The 22005-nt window shown below is 40.9% G+C and overlaps 1 protein-coding gene across 1 annotated transcript in view; it reads right to left on the bottom strand.

Moving 5' to 3' along the window:
• Positions 1–10309, bottom strand: part of MYBPC1 (myosin binding protein C1) — an 82918-nt gene extending 72609 nt beyond the window's left edge. Inside the window, exons 1-2 of the mRNA XM_042781826.1 lie at positions 10294–10309; positions 10144–10191 (exon numbers count right to left, since the gene is read on the bottom strand). Coding sequence (XP_042637760.1) covers positions 10144–10191; positions 10294–10309 — 64 coding nt within the window. The remainder of the gene's footprint in view (positions 1–10143; positions 10192–10293) is intronic.
• Between the last annotated feature and the right edge of the window lie 11696 nt (positions 10310–22005).

Raw genomic sequence — 22005 nt, 5'->3', positions numbered from 1 at the left:
GGAACCACCCACAGGACCAGTTTTGGAATTACCCTCAGGGCTAGTTGTTAAGGCACAGATAAGTCCATCGCCCCATGTTCATACATTTGATTTTTGTTGACCAAGAACACAGGTGTGATCCCATTTGATCAGCTGCATTATTCTCTACACATAGCCCTTGGTGAGTTTTGTCTGCTTTCCAAATGGAAATCCACCTTCCTTTGTTGATTGTCACTCTCCCTTCTAACATGTAAGTTAGCCATAGGAGGGCAGGACTTTTGTTCACTACCATGGCCCTCATACCCAGACCCATGCCTGGCACTCAGCTGACACTCAATAAATATTCAGTATAAATGGATGTTACAATGAGAGGCAAATATTTGAGCCTACTGAGGATATAAAGAATCTATACTTAGCATCCCATTGATTTGCTGCTACCTGTGATTATCTGGAGGGATTTCTAGCCACAGCGGCGTGATTTGTATCAGGGCATTGCTCCCCAGTGGGATCACTCTGAAGGATTTACACATCTAATTTCCATTTTGCAGTTTAGTTAAACACATTTCTCTTCGTCTCTATTGTATTGATTCCAAGAGACTTTGTCCAGGTCCCAGGACAAAGTGGGCAGTCTTAGAGAACAAGATAGGTAGATGGACAACCAGTCCAAAAGCAAAGAAGCAAATAAACAAACAAGAAAAGTCCTTCCTGGGATGTGAGGCCAATTGCTTTCTTGAACAACTGCCTCCTTTGCCATGAGACCGGAAGAACTAGATGGCGCCTGGCTACCGTTACCAAACATTTTCATCAAAGATTCTACAGAAGAGTCCTGATCAGAAGGGAGAATATTCAGAACAAAATTTCCCATTTCCATGGATCCAGACTTTCTGGAGCCATGGAGGCTGCATGAATCCCCAAAACAATTGCCCTAAGATAGTCTTTAAATCTTAAATCTTAAACCAAAAATATCCCCTGAAGTCTTCTTGAAACTAAACAATAGTTTAGCTTAATTCTAGTAAAGCATGTCTACCTGGAGCATTGGGGTCTTTCAAGAACTATATGTGGTCAAACAGACAACAGCAATTTGAAAGATTATACTGGAAACTAGGGCAGTGAGTTTATGTTCATAGGGGAGGAACAATTCCAAAAAGGAGGGTGCAGATGGTTACACAACCTGCAGAATATAAGAAATGTCACTGAATTGTACATGTAAGAAACTGTTGGAGACAAAAAAGCAAAAAGTAAAGAGAGTAGCGCGAAGGAGAGCTTTGTGGTCATGGGATAGTCGGGTGCCCTGATTGAAGTGACAATCACGTGAATCTACCTACACATGTGGATAGTGATACAACCTACGCATATGTTATAGGACCAAACGCAGGTCCCTGCACGGTGTGCAGTCAGGCCAAAACAGTTTACACACCAAGTGATTAAGAGGAGGGAAAATTATTTATTGCAAAGAAGCAATACAAGGAGTAGGGGTATCCTTGTACCCAGATCTGACTCTCCAAGATGCCATCAAAATACAGTTTTTATAGATTTCAGAAGAGGGGGTTATGCATATTCACAAAAACTTGAGGAATTTGGGGCATGAAATTGTTGGTGATTGCCCTGGAGGTGGATGAGTCACACCAGCTTCCTGTCATCAGCTGATCAGGCCTTAGGCAGAGGGGAGAGTGTCCATTCCCATTAACTTTTGTTCCTTTCTGCCCTACTGAGCATGCCCACAGGCCAGAGTTAATTTACAAGTTGTTTTCCAAGACACTTTTAGCCATCTATCACCTGCAGGAAAGCATTCAGTTCTTTAAGGAACTGAATACTCATCTGCTAGTGATGGGGAAATGGTTGAGGGTAATTTAGTTTACTTTACTTATTCCCATCTGGGGTTTTATCTAATTATCTGCCTTAACCAGGGTGGGGGAAATAGTTTTTACTTTACTTGGTTTCACATACAGGTTCTACAACAAAAAACTCGACCGCTGTCAATTGGAGTCTGACTCACAGTGACCCCTCCTTGGGTTTCTACAGAAGTAGATTGCCCCCGCTTCCGAGGAGTGGTTGGTGGGATTGAACCACCAGCCTTCTGTTTAGCAGTCAAATACCTTAGGCACTATACCACCAGAGTTCCTACGTACATATTCTACCAACATTAATTTCCTGAGTTTGCTATTGTACTGTAATTTGTGATGTAAACAGTGGAGGAAATCTGGGTGAAGAATACAAGTACCTCTTTGTACTATTTTTGCAATTTTCTGTGAATCTATAGGTCTTTCAAAAACTAAAGTTTTTTATTTTTTTATGTAAAACAAAAACCCAATTCTTTCCTCGGAAATCATTTGTTTCCAGACAGAAACTCTTAGTAAATCTGAAAAAGTTGGCAAATTTAATCAATAAAACACTTTTTATTGCAATTTATACCAGAAGACTTTCTGAGACTACAAAAATTTTCAAACATTTTGAAGCTGTCACAGAGCAACTCCATTTGATCTGGGAATGATTTAGGCAACATCTCTATGAATAATGTTTCTAACAGTGACAGTTATGGAGTCATTAACTGAATATACTTCAACTTATTTAGTAGAAGGGGCGCTGGTGGTGTAGTGCCTAAGGCATTTGACTGCTAATCAGAAGGCTGGTCGTTCAAACCCCTCAGCCACTCCTGGGAAGGAAGACTGGGCAATCTAGTTCTGTAGAGATACTGCTTCAGAAACTCAAGGAGGGGTCACTATGCGTTGCAATCGATTCCCCGGCAGTGAGTTTGGTTTTTCGGTTTTATTAGGTAAAGTGCTAAAAATGTACTAATACCCAGGCGTGATCATTTTCAATAGCTTTAAGTAAGTTGGGCTTGTGGTAGGAGTCATTCATCAATTCTGAGGATGAAGCACTCAAAATGTACAGCTCTGGTGCCTCTTTCTGCACCCTTATTGACTCAGAGTATGCATAGGATATCCATTCTCCTACCCAGAGAACATGTTGAATGGAAATAAAAAATCTATTGAGATTACCATTGCATGGTTAGCAGCTAAACCAGCATGAAAATTCAATTGTTCATTCATTCTACAGCTATTTATTAGGAGATTGCTGTTAGGAGATGCTGTGAGTTGCTCTCTGCCAGATGCTGGAAAAAATGAGATGAGGGGATGCAAAAGGTGTTAAGATACAGTGCCTGACCATCAAAATGCTTACAACCTGGCAGGGAAAGGATTCAAACATTAATATGTGATTAAATGGAGAAAAGAGGGATTGCGTGACAGACAATAGGTCAAAGAGAGTAGAAGGAAGGAGAGATGAAAGTGAGCTAGAAAGCTGCAGCAAGGAGTGAAGTCTGAGTTGGCTGGTTGGGGGGAAACTTAGATGGACTGAGAGTAGGATGTAGGGTGAGGACATGGGAAGACATTCTCCTCATCGCTGGAGTACAGGTCTACTGCATCAGTCAATCCAATTTATGCCCATGCATGACTTCATCCTCAACAGTGGCTATAGATGTACCAATAATGATTCCATCTGCCTCTTGGTCAAGTATTTCTTGGAAATTTCCATGTCCTTGATGAAAATGAGTAATAGTTGAAGAAGATTTTATATTTTAAAATAACTCCATTGACCTACCTTCTTTAAAGATGTTATTTTCCATCCCTAAATTGATTTGGTGTCTACATATGTACGACATGTAGATACATGGCAGCTCGTGTACTTGGGCAGCCATATGTGGTCATGGCCTTGCTTAACTTCTGCAAGTGTTATAGAAAAAAAAAAAATGCTATTAATTTCAGGATGCAATAGTCTGGCCTTGCCCATACATCATATTGTGTTTTCCATAAAGAAAACAGTTTTTGTGTGTTGGCTCGTTGACTGGTTGGCTGATTTTAACTTACAGAAAGGCGTTTTCTCATTTAAGCATACAGATACGATATAGTGATTTTTCAAATTAAAGTTCAGGCACAGGCTTTGTTTAAACTTTGACAGCTTGCCCTCTAGGATGACATCATCTGCTCTGTTGGTTGAGCCTTACAGCCTGGTCCAAGCATCCAAATTTGGAAACAGAGGTGTATGCCATGAGCCTTGTAGAGAATAATGTTACAAGAACTTCAGCCAGGATGTCCCAAACCTCCTCGAACTCATCTCATGGAAGGCGTTCTAAGAGTTTGCACTGTCTGCATTTCATAAACAAATAGCCTTCAGACTGTGGCCCATGTGGTCAGGATTAGTGTTCATGTTACTACCCATGGGAGCCACTGAAGGTCAAGGACAAAGTGGGTATACTAACATTATGTGTTCATTTATGAAAGTGTAAATGCAAGTTAGCTGAAGAAAAGTGATCCAATGTACTGAAAGAAAGAAAAAAAGTATTTTACTAATGAACAGGAGACAATAATATACAGGAATTAACATGACATATGACATAGTAAGAATAAAGAGATCCTTAACATACTTTTCTGTGTTGTCCAGAAAAAAAGAGAAACTTCTTAGAGTAGTCAGAAAATAATTGGTTATTCCAAAATCTAAACTATGTTATTCATTACTCAAATAAAAACTATTATAAATGATGATACAAATATTTAAAGCAAAACTGTCAAATCTACCTCTGTGAAAACTTTCTAATCCACTTTAGCTTAAGACAGGTGATTGGTAATGGCAATAACTTCCCTCCATGGAGAGACAAAGGAATTAGTATTTCATTGATTCAGATCAGTACATGATAAAGATTATTCAGTTTCTAAAATGAGATTATCTCTATATAAAGTAAAACTAGAATCATATTAAAAAATAAACAACAAGATTCCAGTTCAATAAGGAACAACAAGATGCTTGCTTAAGGGAATAACAAGCTGTGTAAATCATCATATAAAGCTGCATGAATACATAATGTTGCAAAATGAGATGCTAGCCTTCAAACTTACTGGTGAAACCTGGGACAATTCTCACAGTAATGTGCAACATTCCATTCAAAAAAAAAAAAAAATCTGAGTGATTCAGATTAATTATCAAAATTGGTGTATTGCCAAGGAGATCAGACATCTCTTCTCCTTAGCATGCACATTGAACTTGGAAACTATCATTTAACTTGTTGGCATCTCAGCAAGTGGTTGTGATCTTTTTATTGTTGTTGTTTTTTTCTTTTAGAAGAGTGTGTAATGGGAATTTATCAAAGCACCATGTTTCATTATACTGGTTGTGTCCTGCAGGTAAGATGTAAGTAAAGAACTTTACATCACTCTGATGAAAGATAATGCAGAGAAATTCTATGGGGGCTCCATAGCAATCATTACTGATCCCCTTCTGCTTCTAATTTGGTTCAATTTAGCCCCACCCTCCCTCCCTCCAACTCACCTTTTGGTGGTCCGGTTCCAGCTTCCTTCTCTTTACTTGGTTCTGTGTGGAAAGTACAAACACGTTTTTGAAAGTGTCTTCAAGAAAGCATGTTATTGTGTGATGAGCAATGGGGGGCTGGGGAAGGTGGAACAAATTAATAATAAATCATATATGATGCACAGATGATGCTATATACCCATTTATTAGGCTGCTTCTGATTATGAATTTGAGAATTATAACTTCAAGCCATATTAAACTTTTAATAAAAGCAATTAATTAATCAGATCATTTTGGATGCATAGTATACATAGAACCATGCAATGCAGATTTTATTAAAATAACAAATAACACATAAATAAATAATAAAGTACACTTAAGTATACCAGAGCCATGTGATAAAATGCTGGAGTGGAATTCAGTATGAAATGTGGCTCACTTCATGTTAGATCCCCACAGGGACTTTTAAAGGACCTTCTACCTATGTAGCTGTTCCCATAGTTTGTGCTTCTATATAACACTGCAGTAAGGAGCCAGGGTATAAATATGTAACTCTACTTTGGCTACAGTGTATACAGTTTCAAAGACAATGTTTTAGTATATTTATTTATCTTCTAGGTTGGGTCACCTTAACATAAAGAAAACAAAAATCCTCACAACTGTATCAACAAGCAACATAACATTAAACGGAGAAAACATTGTCAGGATTTCATTTTACTTGAATCTACAATCAACACCCATGGAAACAGCAGTCAGGAAATCAAACACCATATTGCATAGGACAAATCTTCTGCAAAAGACCTCTTTAAAGTGTTAAAGAAAAGAAAGATGTCACCTTTAGGACTAACAAGCACCTGACTAAAGCCATGTTTTCAGCCACCTTGTAGGCATGCAAAAGGCGGACAATGAATAAGGATGACTGAACAAGGATTGCTGCATTTGAGACATGGTGTTGGCGAAGAATATTAAATATGCCAAGGACAGCCAGAAGAGTGAACACATCTGTCTTGGAAGAAGCACAGCCAGAATGCTCCTTAAAATCAAGAATGTGAGACTTCATCTCATGTAATTTGACGTTACCAGGAGGCCGCAGTCCCTGGACAAGGATGTCATGTTTAGTAACGTAGAGGGTCAGTGAAAAAAAGGAAGACCCTCAATGAGATGGATTGACGCAGTGATTGCAACAATGGGCTCAAATATAGAACAATTGTAAGGACGGTGCAGGATTGGGCAGTGTTTTGTTCTGTTGTACGTAGGGTGCTATGAGTCAGAACCAATGTGAAGGCACCAAGCAGCAACAGGTTGGGTGAAGTGGTAATAAATGCAATATGAGACTGATAACATCAGCTTTTATTAATCAAGATCATCTAGTTTAGTTTGGGGCCACACGCTGACGTGGGTAAGAGGAGGGATGGTATACAAAGAGTCTGTGACCACCATGATAACATTAGGAAAAGGGAGGACACTGAATTGTGCACATAAGATATAGACAACGGAGGCTAATCCCAACCAATATATCCACAATACTGTATTACCATTAACACCAAACACCAGGCTACAGACAAATGCATAAACATCTGAGAAGATCAGAGAAGGGTCAGTGAACAGGAGTATACTCTAGACCAAGGATAGATTCAGCAGAGGCTAATCTTGCACAGATACCAGTGATACAAAATACTTGGAATTCTTACAGAAACAATAGAAGACAGACATAGAGTAATCCCTCACCGACAGCCAGACACTGTGGGAGAAAGATCCAATGGATCTACCAATTCAGGACCAAAGTATTGGGGGACACCAGACTCAATTGGCACAACAAAATACATAAAAGTCTTGTTCCTCATCCTACATTGGTGAGTAGTGACTGGTGTCTTAAAAGCTTTCAAGCAGCCATCTAAGATGCAGCTAATGATCTCCTACCATCGGAAGTGAAAAAAAGTACAAAAAAACAAGGCATTTGGAAGCAATTACCCCTAGGACACGATGGACCTAGAGACCAGAAGAACTAGATGGTTCCCAGCTACCAATGCCAACCACTAAGGAAAGGATCAAATCTGGAGATGCTGGATAGAGTGGGAGGAAAAACATGGAACAAAATCCAAAAACTCAGTAATGACCGGAATTACTGGTTGGATGGAATCTGGTGGGACCCCCAATACTATGGTCCTGGCATACACTTTGGGCCTGGAATAAAACTCACTCTCAGGGGCTGGCTCTCAGCTCAATAGTAAACAAGATGTACATGCAGACCACTCAACCCAGAGTGATGCACCCACATACTCTATGAAGATGCATCCCTTGGAACCATCGACCACAGGGCACCAGAGGGGCAACATTCGCATGGAGGAAATGCAGGACACACAGGAGTGCACAACTATGAGGGGCACGGAGGAGGGTTACTGGGCAGGGAGGGGAGGAGACTGGGTTAGGGTCGGGCATGGTAAATGGGGAGTGAAACTAAATGTACACATAATATTGAATGTAAAACAAACTCTTAAAATAAAATTTTTTTTTAAAAAGTCCTGACAATCAGCTTCTGAAAAATCAGCCACTGAAAGTCTGCAGAGCACAGTTCTACTTTGACAAACAGGGGGTGCTCTAAGTCGGAAGAAAAGGTCACGTAGTTTACAGTTTTCTCTGTTCAGAATCATATTACTTTAGACATGTGCATATGGTTTTTGACTTGTGGTATATGTAAGAAAAAATGGATTCAGTCCTGAATTCTCATATATATATATATATATATATATTTTTGACTGATGAATAGATCTGGACCTTAGTTAAATAAGAAGGGCAAATTTAGCAAAGCTTAGCAGGAAACTTATTTTAACAATAAACCAAAACCAACCCAGTTGCTATTGAGTTGATTCTGACTCATGGAGACCCAATGTGTTTCAGAACAGAACTGTGTTCCACAGGGTTTTCAACTGTTTTGATGACTGTAGGCCATCAATATTGTGCAATGAGTATGAAATATGGTGTAATAATAGAAACTGTATAATGGCCCGGTGAGAGCAACTGATCCAAACAACAGTAGGGAAAGGTTATGTCTGTAGGTTCTCACCATACTCAATGTTGGCAAAAATAAATCTGTCGGGCAAAGAGAAAACAAACCAAGGAAGAAGACGATCCTAAGAATAATGTCACATATCCATGGTTTCAAGATCTGGGCTAAAGAAAACTGAACCTGAGCTGCCCCTATTTGGGCTCATATGTCATCAACCCCCTTTCATTCATTTTGACACATAACAGTGTTCTTTTATACTATGTAAGGTTTTTAAGCGCTTGAGTCTAGTATTAGTAACTGGACAAAGGGGCTTCTGTCAGCAGTTAGATTTCTCAGACTGCCCTGCTACGAAATGATCTCCAGGGTGGAAGAGCTTCCTAATCTCCTACTTTTTTTTTTCCCCTTATCTTCTCACTTTTCCTCTGCAAAAAGATGACCTGAACCTGAGGCCTTATTCAACTCCTGCTTTCTTTCACCTAGGCTGCACCAGCCTTCAGTGATCTCCCACCCTCTGACATCATACCACATTGTCAAGGAAAATAATCTGCATGTGATCACATACTGCCCGGTGAGAGTTTGCATACTATTGCCTGACAGTTTAATGTAGCGATTGCATTTTATTTACATTTTTCCCCAAGTTGTGTTTTATTTTCTACTGGGCTGTAGGCAAATTGAGAACAGGGAAGTGTTTTTACTTGGGGTCCTCCACTATATCCAGTAAAGTATGTTTATCTGTATCTTGTTGTTGTTGTTGTTGTTTGCCGTCGAGTCAGCCCCGACTCATAGCAACCCCTCCTTGGGTTTCCGAGGCAATATCACTACGGAAGTAGGATTGCCCAACTTCCTTCCCAGGAGTGGCTGGTGGGTTTGAACCGCCAGCCATCTGGTTAGCAGGCAAGTGTCTTAGCCACTATGCTACCAGAGCTCCTATCAATAAATTTATCTGTCTATCAAATGGTAGATAGCTCTGTATCCGTCTGAAAGGTTAGAATGGGGTTGTGTGCATGGTAAATACAAACTGAATAATTCTTGAAGACATGCCAGTTTCTCATCCTGTTCAAAGTAGGAGAGAGAGTGTTTTGGTGTCTTCGTAGGAAAATGCACCTGACTTTGGTTGATTCTCTCGGGGCCATTTGACTGGGACAGACAGATGGTCCTGAAGGGCCATTTTGAGTTTAACAATTCCCTTGGACTTGTCCTTCTTCCAGTCTTGTTCCTTCCCTGAGGTCTATCTGGATGTAAAGGCAGGCTTCATCTATTACATGTCCCTAAGCACGGGAGCTCTGGTAGCATAGTGGCTAAGGCACTTGACTGCTAACCAGAAGGCAGGCGGTTCAAACCCACCAGCCACTCCTCGGAAGGAAGTTTGGGCAATCTACTTCCGTAGTGATACTGCCTTGGAAACCCAAGGAGGGGTCGCTATGAGTCGGACGGACTCAACAGCACATAAAGAGTTTGCTGACCTTCCCAGGCTGAGGTGGCATCCACTCCCCAGTCTCACAAGAAGGACATGAGCTTTGTTTGCCCTTCACTGTAAGTGAAAAATCTTTGCAAATCATTCAGCCTCTTGGAGCCTCAGCACTGTAAACATGGGTGCAACAACAACTTTTGCATAACTTGAAGAATTTTATAAGATTCAATCACATAGTTTTCACATGTAAAGTGCCGTCCAAATATCAGATAGCATGAAAAGGTTATATAAATACAATGCATTATTATTATCATTATCATTATAAATCTACCACAACTGTCATCACCCAACTTCGTTGGGTTAAACCTTCAGTGGGAGCCAAGTAATGCTGGGATGGACGCTCTGTATTTACAGCCCAAACATGAAAGGAAGTGTTTTTACTTACTTTCCGGGGGCGGGGGCGGGGGCGGGGCTGGGGCCGGCACTTCATTTTCTAGAAATGAAAAGCAAAATGGAATTGTTAGGCTCACTCATCACACGGTAAAGCTACTTTCCACAGCTCCAGGTAGCTCTCAACCCCAGGCCACCATCTTACCCATGTGGCCTGCCATGAGCGACTAGAGCAGGAAAAGAATCAGCCAAGTGGGATCAAGAGGCCCAGGACACACTACTTTTTGAGGTGTGGTGTGAAGTGAAGACCTAAATGGTATCTAGATTTCCAGAAGGTGGCGTAATATAGTGATGGAAAAAGCAGGTAAAATGAGGATCCAGTCCTGTTCTTGCCATTTAGTTATCTCCTCAGGCAGCAGCAGGACATTTAATGGTGCTGAGTCTGTTTCCCTCCTCAGGAAAATGATCCAATAACCCTACCTATATTTATAGGGTTACTGTGAGACTGAATGGAGACACAGTTGTAGAAAACACATTCCAAGGAATAGAATTAGGGTGGGATTAGTGTTCAGTGAACAGACTACCCTACTCCACAGGGCAGGGCTCCACAGAGTCTCAACATCTCCCTGCCCTCACAAGAGGTGCTTTCACAAGGATAATGAGTCCAACATCTCCTGGCTTTGTGGTGCTTCATTTTATTATAAGGCAAACTGTGTTCATTAGGAAACAGGATCAACCCCTTTTGATAGTCCTGAAAAGCATATGCCTGGAATAGATTTCCACCTACACTTATCCCAAGAGCAAATGATGTCATTTTTGCTTAAAAAGCAAAGATGTCACTTTGAAGACTAAGGTGTGCCTGACCCAAGCCAAGGTATTTTCAGTCACCTCATATGCATGTGAAAGCTGGACAATGAATAAGCAAGACTTCGGAAGAATGAATGCATTTGAATTGTGGTGTTGGCGAAGAATATTGAATATACCATGGACTGCCAGAAGAAGGAACAAATCTATCTTGGAGGAAATACAGCCGGAATGCTCCTTAGAAGCGAAAATGGCCAGATTTCGTCTCTCATACTTTGGTCATATTATCCGAAGGAACTATTCCATGGAGAAGAATATCATGCTGGGTAAAGTAGAGGGTCAGTGAGAAAGGGAAAGACCCTTAAGGAGACAGATTGACACAGCGGCTGCAACGATGGGCTGAAGGATTGCAATGATTTGAGGATGGCTTAAGACTGGGCAGTGTTTCCTTCTGTTGTGCACAGAATTGGTATGAGTCAGGACCAACTCCAAAGCACCTACCAACAACCACTTATCCAAAATTTTCAAAGCTCTGGTTTCAAGGTTTTATTGAATTTCAGTGTAATTCTAATGGTGCATCCCTGACTTTGGATGTTCTGCGTTGTACAGTAGTGTGGCTGTGATGTCTATTAAAGAAAATATGTATCTTTCCAAGTAGTTGAAAGCACAAGCATGACCCAAAGAGCATAGAATTTCTCCAGACAATACCCTGTAGAATCCCTGTGGATCCCCAGAGAGGAATTGTGACATGGGCCCACTAGCTGGAGTCCCTGGGTAGTGCAAATGGTTTATGTACTCGGTTGCTAACTGAAAGGTTGGAGGTTGGCGTCTACCCAGAGACATTTTAGAAGAGAGGCTTAGCAATCTACTTCCAAAAAATCAGACATTGAAAATCCTGCAGAGGGCAGTTCTATTCTGACACACATGGGGTCAGCCCGAGTCGGAGTTTACTTGGTGGAAGTGACAGTGCACCTCCTGCTTTACTCCAGGGCAGGCAGGGGCAGCTAATGAAGGTGATCTCTTTCAAAAGTACTTTCCATTTGTTTAGTACATAACATATCAGTGACAGAAAATTTTTGTATTATTGGCACATTGTGGCATCCTTCTCTTTGTTAGTATCTAAGATTTTCCACATTTTTTTCCACAGGTGACTATTTCCAAGTGGGAAAGACAATGAATGCCTCCCAGTGAGAAGTCTGGCTGAAAAGTCATCACTATGCCTAGGGTCCAAGGAGCTCTGGTGGCCTAGTGCCTAAGGCACTTGACTGCTAACCAGAAGGCTGGTGATTCAAACACACCAGCCACTCCTCAGAAGGAAGATGGGGCAATCTACTTCCGTAGTGATACTGCCTCAGAAACCCAAGGAGGGGTTGCTATGAGTTGGGGCCGACTGACACATAACAACAACAACATATCTAGGTTCCACAGTCTATTTTACTCTAATTAGAACCCATCCCTGGCATCACTTACAAACACAGAAAAAGAAATGGGTGACATCACAAAAGAAAGCAAGAAATGAGTGAGGCAGAGCTTCCAGCATGCATCTGTGCCTTTTTCCATCACTCACTTTTGTTTTGTTCACACCAGATTATAAATTCCAAATTATTGTTTAAAAAGAACAAACACTTCATTCACATCACCGTAGACAAGTACACAGCAAATAAGGGAGAAATATACCTCTAGCCTCACACACAAGCAGAAGGGAACCTGGCAGTGACTGATGTAATTTACAGATACAGTTAGATGGCATGGACAGACATGCTTTTGTGTCTTTGCCACGTCATGGACAGGATCATTGGTGCTGGTGTCCATCAGAGGATAAAACCCTGAGTCAAAACATTTTATTTTCAGAGGTCTGAGCGCAGCAATGGAAATCTAATATTGACCTTTTGGCTTTGAGTGAGGTGTTGCAGTACATGGATATCAGAACACCAAGAGTGAGAAGCCACCTTCTTTGACATGTTACTTTTGGATGGGGTCATTGTCACGCGATGCCTTACTGAGGGTATCTATCTTTCTCGCTGTCTCTGTGGACAAGTTTCTCTGCCTTCTGGTCTTACTTTCCAGAGTTACAGGGATTATTTATCTCACAACCGTGTTTCATCCATGATTCTATCCGAGAAGTTTCCTATTACTTATTTGATTAGGTCTATATGCTTCAGGGAGGAACTGTGGTAGCATAGTGCCTAAGGCATTTGACTGCTAATCAGAAGGCTGGTGGTTCAAACCCACCAGCCACTTCTTGGGAAGAAGGTTGGGCAATCCACTTCCATAGTGATACCGCCTCGGAAACCCAAGGAGGGGTCACTATGAGTCAGATCTGACTCCACGGCAGTGAGTTGGGTTTGATATACACTTTAGGATAGAGTCTCAAGGTGCAAGGGTTAATGCCCTTGTCTGCTGACAGAGAACATTGGAGGTTCCAATCCAACCTGGAGGCACCTCAAAAGAAAGTCCTGTTGGTCTGCTTGGGAAAAAGCCGTCACTGGAAACTCTATGGAGCACTGTTTACTCTGACCCACATGGGGTCTCCATGAGCTGAAGTCTCTGGATGTCAGCGTTTGGTACGCTCTTCATGGATGGCGGGCACTTCTTTCATCCCCTCCTCTTGTTATGCCACAGTGGGCCATGCATTCTAAAGCTTATTTCTCTGTTCACCTTCCCACCTTTCTACCACTAATAGAACCTCTGCTTTTTTTTTCTTTTTGTATTTAACTCTTTTTTTAATTTTTTTATTGTGATTTGGGTGAAAGTTTACAGAGCAAATTCACTTTCCATACAGCAGTTCACATACACTTTGTCTCATGACATTGACTACAATTTACCACAATGCAACAGCTCCCTCCCACTTCCTCCCCATAGTTACCTCTTCCCTGTGTCCTTCCCTTCATGCACCTCTGCCCCCGAGCTCTCTTCCTGTGCGTAAGCAGCCCTTCTGCTCTCACATGATTGTTCTCTCCAGGGAGTGTATCTACCTACTGTAAATGTTCACCTCATATGCCTGTCTTTTGTTTGGCTGGAAGCCACAGGACCTCCTGCTTTTTATCTACATGTGATTGAGTCAAACAGACCTGGGTTTGAATCTTGATGCTACACCTCATTAGTTGTGTAATCTTGGCCAATTCCTTAATCTGTATCAACTGCGATACCCTCATCGGTGAAATAGGAGTACTGTAATAAAAACTTGCACTCCTATGGTGCTAATTTAATGTAAAATGCACAGCACTGTTCCTGGCATATTCCAAGGGCTCTTTAACTGACAGCCATAATTATTACCATTTTTAGCCTTTGACGATCTTTTCACTTTTTTGTAATTTCTCTCAAGACCGTCAGAGCTGATTGCTCCATTCTGTTTCTCTCATTGATTCTCTGGAGTACGTCACATTATAATACATCATACCATGGAATACATCATCATACACTGTTTACCACAAAGTAATCATTTTCCACTTGTCCATATTTATGTTTCTTTTTTCTACCAACTGAACAAGGACTAGGATCTTTAATTCCTTTCCTGTCTCCCCCATACCTCATTTTATTGTTTGAAACACATTGAATACATATTGAATTGATTAAAAAAAAAGAATTAAGAAGAACTTCTTTGGTGATTGTGAATGAACTATCAAATTGACACTTTCTCAGCAATTGTGTAACCAAAGGCCCATCTTATAAAGGAAGCTGTGGTTGCTTAAAATCCTGCTTTGGAAACAAGGCTAAGAGTGAATTTTACCAAATAAATAAGAGAGAATCGTTTTGGACATGAAACTGTAAACGGGAATTCTGCATTTCCATTGTGTCTGCAGCCCTACTGCTCTATGTCAAGACCAACCTCACTGCTGTGGAGTTGGATCCGACTCATAGCGACCCCTCCTTGGATTTCAGAGGCAGTATCACTACGGAAGTAGATTACCCAATATTCCTTCTGAGGAGTGGCTGGTGGGTTTGAACTGCCAGACTTCTGGTTAGCAGTCAAATGTCTTAGGCACTACACCACCAAAAGAATTTAACAGGCTCAATTCAACTACAAACTAATTCTGAGAATGTTGGTCTTTAATAGCCAACTGTATTATGTAGTCAGAACTACCAAACCATTATAGGACATTAATGTTGGTATATTTTTTTGATGGTTGCAGGAATTGGATATAAGACAATGCATACCTGTCTGGCACATAGGCAAAGCCAGAAAACTTCCTTTTCAAAAGCACAGAAACTCCATTACTAAGAGCCAGTGAAGGAATAAATAAATGATAACAACCATGTATGGGCACCGACCGCATGCCAGGACCTGTTGTCATCGTTAGCTGCTGTCAAGTTGGCTCTGACTCATGGCCACCTCATGCCAGACCCTAGTATATATTACTTAAAGTAATCCTTACAACTCTGTGAAGTGAGTATTGTCATAATCCCCATTTGGCATTGGGAACAGAAGCCCTGAAAGTTTCCACAGCCCATAAGGGGTGGAGCCAGTCTCTGCCTGACTCAAGCACAGGATGCGTGCCTCCTCTCAGCTTTCACTCTAATGGAGGTGAAAGGAATTGGCTAGTTGACTTTTTTGAGGTATTACTGCGTTTTTCCCATCAAATTGATTGGTCACATAGCCTCATATGTATGTTGCCCTATCTGTAGGGGTGGATTGCCTCAGTTTACTCATCTATGAAATGGAGATAATAACAGTATCTACCTTGGGGCAGATGGAAAGAATGATTGAGTTAACCAAACCAAAACTAAACCGAACTCACTGCCATTAAGTTGATTCTGACTCACAGTGACTCCCATTGGTTTCCGAGGCTATAAATCTTTACAGAAGTAGATTGCCCCATCTTCCTTCTGCAGAGTGGCTGGTGGGTTTGAACTGCTGACCTTCTGGTTAGCAGCCAGATGCCTTAGGCACTACACCACCAAAAGAATTTAAAGAGCTCAATTGAACTACAAACTAATTCTCAGAATGTTGGCCTTTAACAACCAACTTTATTATGTAGTCAGAACTACCAAACCATTATGGGACATTAATGTTGGTATATTTTTTAGATGGATAAGCCAGATGCCTTACCCACTATGCCACCAGAACTCCTTGAATGAGTTAACAGGAGCTGGGAAAATGGTAAAACACTATATTCATTTCATAGATTTATGGTTGTCATCACCATTATCATAATTTATACTCTGACATGCCTATGACAACCATACTGACATCTTTCCATACAGCTCCCTGCTAAGTTATTAGTCTTATTTCTAGGACAGAGCACTGAGGAAACATCTGGAGACTGGACAAGGAGATAGACTACTTACATCACTTTGAAGGGGTAATAATAGTTAATTTGAATGCAATGTGTATGTCATTACAGACTTTGTACAATGTGGCTAGATAGGTAAATAGATAGATAAATAATAAACTTATAGTGGGATAGAAAGAATATGAGAAAATGAACATCCAATAGTTTCAGGGCATTTGAAACAAAGAATTCCAGGTAATATAGGGACTCAGGAGTGGTGAAAGCCAACCAGAACATGAATTGGATGGAAAATCACCGTTGTAGGGTGAGTCTCAGGAAATGCTTATGAATCGCTCTAACTCTTGCCTTTGTCTCTGATGAGGTTCCACCCCACTCAGCTTTTCCCACTCCTTTAGAAAATTAATGGCATTTCCCCAAAACTCCTTGGGTGCCTCTATAATAGTAATTCACTGACAGCAATTTCCATGGTACCATTGAATAGACACCACGTGCAAGTGCATCCATGCAACGAGAATTCATTGAGCACTCATTATGAATTAAACAAGGACACAGGGTTATGGAAGTGCTAAAATGAGAGCCCTGTGTTTAAGAAGCTCGCAAATAAATGGGCCAGTCTGTACCAGTGTCAGATTACTCAATAAGCAAGGTAAGCACAGGCTTACTTGTGCTTATTAATTTATAGTGAACAATCTCACAGTTCTTTTTTTTTAAAAAAATCACATCAAAGATTCTGCTTCTAGGCATCTGTCTCTCTCCCAACTCCATAGCACCTTCCTATAGAATCAAAGCCTCTTTTCAAATTTACAGTCCCTGATAGGGACAGAGTACCCAGCAAGCAAGGTACACACAGTCTTACTTGTGCTTGTTTACTAATCTGTCGTGAACAGATTACTTGTGCTTAGTTATGAATCTGAATTTCACATGGGTTTCACAACATCAAAAACGTGAAAATGTTTACTGCAGATTAATAAGCAAGCACATGTAAGTGCATGTTTACCTTGCTTATTGGGTATCCTGTCCCACCCTGTCCTGTATCAGTGTAGTCACTGAACCAGGTCCTTCTGCTCTCTCAAAACATTCAAGACTCACTGTATCTGTGGTCCCTCTAGATGCTTCTTAAAATGTAATGTATCCACAAATCACCTGGAATATGACTCTGGAGGTCTAGAATGGGCACTGAGGATGAGTGATTCTACATGAATAGGCTCCAAGGTGATGCTGATGCTAGTGGTCCGCCAACCACAATTGGGTAACAGGTTCAGACCACACCCTAAATTATTACTGGTTCCTCTGGTAGTGCCTAAGGCACTGGACTGCTAACCAGAAGGCTGGCGGTTCAAACCCACCAGCCACTCCTCAGAAGGAAGATGGGGCAATCTACTTCCATAGTGATACTGCCTAGGAAACCCAAGGAGGGGTCTCTATGAGTCAGGTCCGACTCGATGGCAAATAACAACAACAACACCCATTTCAAATGTGGTTGTGAATGCTAAAAGGATTACAGTAGATGAGGATATTTCTTCTCCCTTTGATCTCAAGCTTCTTAAGGACAAGACCCCTGTTTCCTCCTCCATTTTAGATTCCATACGGCAGGTGCTCCATAAATATAGTTGACTGGCAGGCTGTTCCTACCCGCACAAAAGCCCTTCTCCTGGATGCCAAGATATCAAGAGCTGTCCCCTGGCACTTCACAGGCAGTTCTCTTGGTCTGTGTTACCCACAGGGAACGCTATGTCTTTCACTGGGGTGACCCTCCGGCTGGCTTACTGCTCCAAGGCTTCTGCCCAAACCCCATCATTTAGATTTTTTAGTTCCTGTCAACACACATCTTCCGTTTCTTAACAAGCGCAGGAGAGCAATTAGGGTTAGAGTTGTGGCTCTCAGTAACAGACATCCTTGCCTTTCTAAGGAACAAATACCACCATGCCCCTTTGAAAATCTGGAATGGGAAAGTACAGAAGCAATTCAGGTAAAGGTACCTGCCTCACCATTTCCTCAGCAAGTAACAACCCTCATCTATCCATGCAGATGAATCTTATATTTGCCAGGAGGCAGCTGCCCCTGGTTAGCTCCCCAATTGTAAGCAAGTAAATGGATATTTACTGAAGTGAGGTCTTGCTATACTTTTACTTAATTAAAGGTCAAACATAACATATGAATGTTTATATCTACAACAGGCAAATGTATAGAAACCAAAGTCTATAAGTGGTTACCAGGAGTGGGAGGGAGGGGGAAAGAGGAAGACACCTCTCAGGGGCACTGAGCTTCTGTTGAGAGTGATGGTAAAATCTGGAAATAGATAGTAGTGATAGTAGTGCAAAACAATGAATGTAATCAGTGACACTGAATTGTACATGTAAATGTTGCAATGGCAAATGTGGGATTTTTCCACCAGGGGAATAAAGTTGGCTTTTTGTTCTCTCCCCCAATCCCTAGGTTTGCTTGGGTTTGCACAATGATTAAACATTTGACTACTAGCTTAAAGATTGGAGGTTCAAACCTACCTAGGGCACTTTGGTAGACAGGCTTTCTGTCGATAGACTTCTGAAAAGTCACAGCCTTTGGAGCAGTTCTGTTTTGCACACATGGGGTCACCATCCACTGAATTGACTTAGTGGCAACTACCAACAACTTTAACCCCTATTGTCTCTGCTAGAAAACACACCAAAAGGATGGCCCAAAGAAGCAGGAATTTATAAGCTTCTGTTTTTAAACTTCTTTTTAATAAAAAGAAGAATCTAGATACTCTGAAAAAATAAGCCCAAGGAAATATTTTCATGGTCAGAATAAAAATTAGCTGGATTCTGAACCAGCAAATAAAGCTAGCTTCTTCTTTTTTAGGCGAGGACAGCTTTTCTTTGATGTTGTCTAATTCACAGGTATAAACTTTCTCTCCCCCTGCAACACTGAGATGCTTTCAAAGGGCTCGGTCTATTTCTGGTGGATTTTTCCTATGACCACCTACTGTAAGCAGCACAGGTATGCCACCAATGGCATGCCTGCACAGTGTGTGCCAGGGCGCTCTAATTGACGGGCACCGGTGGCAGCGAGGAAATAGGCAGTCTTTGTGCTGCTGCTGCTGCTTCTGAAAGATGCAGAAGCCAGTCAATGCCATAAGAGGTTTGGCTGTCTCCAGTGGAGTCCATTTCTATTTTCAATGATCAAGAATTTCATGGTTAGCAACTTAGACAGGATTTTTTTTTTTTTTAAAGAAGGATTAACCTGCCTTTCTCACTCTCTATATATGTACAGTGAAAACTGAGGGCCAGAAGGCTACCAGACTGGCTTGCTTGTCCAAGTTTTGCAAGCTGTCTGCTTTTGACAGTCTTACCACTTTCCTATCACTTGTTTTAGTGGAAAATATTTGAGTTTTCCTTCTCTGACAGGTTTCTGCCTTGCACGGGTTCTGACTTTTGTAAGTTTTACTGTGAAATTTTACTGTATACTAAGAATTATGTAAACAATCCAGTCCTCTCTTTCCCATGGGTTTACTGTCTCAAATAGTACAGGGTTTGACCTACTCAAATATAAACAGTCCTTGGGCTCTTATGTTCAACTTAATTTATGGAGAGCATAATTAGACTACAGGCATAGAGAAGACAGGAAGAACATATAATTACAGTTGCTATCACTGAGTGCTAGGGTTATAAATTTTTTGTGGGGATTTTTGTCAATTTTTTTTTTTTTTAATTTGAAAAAATGTTCTAAAACCATCTTTTGGTAATTTGAAGTACGGGAGGTAATTGTATTCTAATTGTTATTCTTAATTATTATTTTGTATTCTCAGAGTCAGATTCTAGGCTTGAAATAAATATGTGAGTCCCTCATGTATTGGAAACATCATGATGATTAAGGCTTTCCATGATCAGCTCCACAGGTACTCTGGTGGCATAGTGGTTAAAGCATTTGGCTGGTAATCAAAAGGTTGGGATTCAAACCTACCAGCCGCTCCATGGGAAAAAGATAAGGCAGTCTGTTTCTGTAAAGATTTACAGCCTTGGAAATTCAATGGGGCAGTTCTACTCTGTCCTAAAGGGTCTCTAGGAGTTGAAATCGACTCAGTGGCAGTGGGTTTTGACCAATTCCTGTTTTGTCGCTTTTGGTACTAACACATATGTCTCTGGGTGGTGCAAACAGTTGGTACTTGACTACTAACATAAAGGTTGGCAGTGTGAACCTACCTGGCAGTGCCATGGAAGAAAGACCTTGATGTGCTTCCATAAATCTTGTATTGTTTTTGTTAGGTGCCGCCAAGTCAATTTCAACTCATGGTAACGCCATGTGACAGAAAGAACTGCCTCATAGGGTTTTCTTGCCTGTAACCTTTTCAGGAGCGGATCACCAGGTCTTTCTCCTACAGAGCCTCTGGGTGGATTTGAACCACCAACTTTTCAGGTAGAAGCCAAGCTTTTAACCGTTGCACCATCAGGACTCCTTTCCATACAAATTATAGCCAAGAAAACCCTGTAGAGCAGCTCCACCCTAACACAGGGGATCACCATGAGTCACAATCAACTTGATGGTGGTGTTTTGCTTTGGTTTTGGTTTGGTATCATAGCAAATTATCTTGCTTTTTTGATTAAATTTATAATAAATACCATCATGTGTGTCTCAGACTGCCAGCATGGTCTGGCACTGTGTAATCCTCCAGCCTGGACCTCAAATGCCCACACAGTGGCATAACAGAAACTGCTTTAGTATAAACGGTTGTGTGCATGGAGGATGTTCATACATCTGGGTGCTGATTATATAATTGTGTCACACACAAAAAATCTACAAACACATACAATAGTGCATTTCCATTGGTCATAATTTTTATTCATCAAAGATAAAGAATTTGGACATCAATTAACATTTAATATTTTCAGTTATATTTTTATCTCCTCTCTATCAACTCAAATGTTTTATATCTTGAGATTTAAGGCAATGACATATTTTTACAGCCAATTTTAAAATGGATTTACAATTGTAGTTATCAATTTATAAATTGATTTACAACAGTGATTTCAATCTAGGATTGCCAAGAGTCCCTGAGACCCTAAAGTGAGGGCATGAAATCAAAACTGTTTTCATAATAATACTAAGACATTCTTCACCTTCTTAACATGGCTCTGCTTTCTACAGCTAGGAGAAAGTGTACTTGTGTTTTCTCATGTTTTAAAAATTTACCACTTTTAATTATTAATACAGTAAAGTTTGGTCGACGTAACCCACACAAGCAAACACTCTTAAGGGACCTCAATTATTAATAAGAGTGCAAGTGGATCTGAAAAGAGACCAAAACAATTTGAGAACTGCTGGCTTAAATTTGTTCTTTGGAATTTATCCTTTAAAAATTGTGTGTGCTTTTTTAAAAAAATAAACTCATGTCATATGCCTTATTCGGGAAAAAGTAGGCAACACTGATAAAACAAAAGAAGAAGTCAAAATCAAAGCCATAAATTGTTTTCTGTATTCTCCTACGTGCACAACAAATAGGGACAAATGGGACAATATTTTCTAATATCACCTCTTCTATTTAGGACTCAGCTCTCTAACAACCTCATTGTCAAGTTCTGGCCTGGTCACAGCTGTGGACAAGCAAATTAAAGGGCCTCTGAAGAGCAAAATAGGTATGTGTCAAGCTCCAAGCAGTAAATGCTCACAGGCCTTACTCACCACAGAGCCTCTCTTAAACCTTCATTCAGCCTATGGACTGGACTAAGGTGAAGCCAGCAAGATGTCTAGTGTGCAACATTTAAGGAGGCACTCATTGTTGGGGGGCTGGCCGTGCACTTGCAAGACCCCAAGTGAAGACCTCCTTAAATATTGGTCCCAGGGCCTCTCTGGTTTCTCCAGAGCCCCAACCCTAATAAGCTAAAATAATTACCAGGCCAGGA

Source organism: Orycteropus afer, unplaced genomic scaffold (assembly GCF_000298275.1).
Source record: "Orycteropus afer afer isolate SDZICR_OR568_19922 unplaced genomic scaffold, OryAfe1.0 scaffold00177, whole genome shotgun sequence".
In the NCBI taxonomy this organism is placed as follows: Eukaryota; Metazoa; Chordata; class Mammalia; order Tubulidentata; family Orycteropodidae; genus Orycteropus; species Orycteropus afer.
The sequence above is the reverse complement of the archived record's forward strand: the minus strand, read 5'-3'. Positions and strand labels throughout refer to the sequence as shown.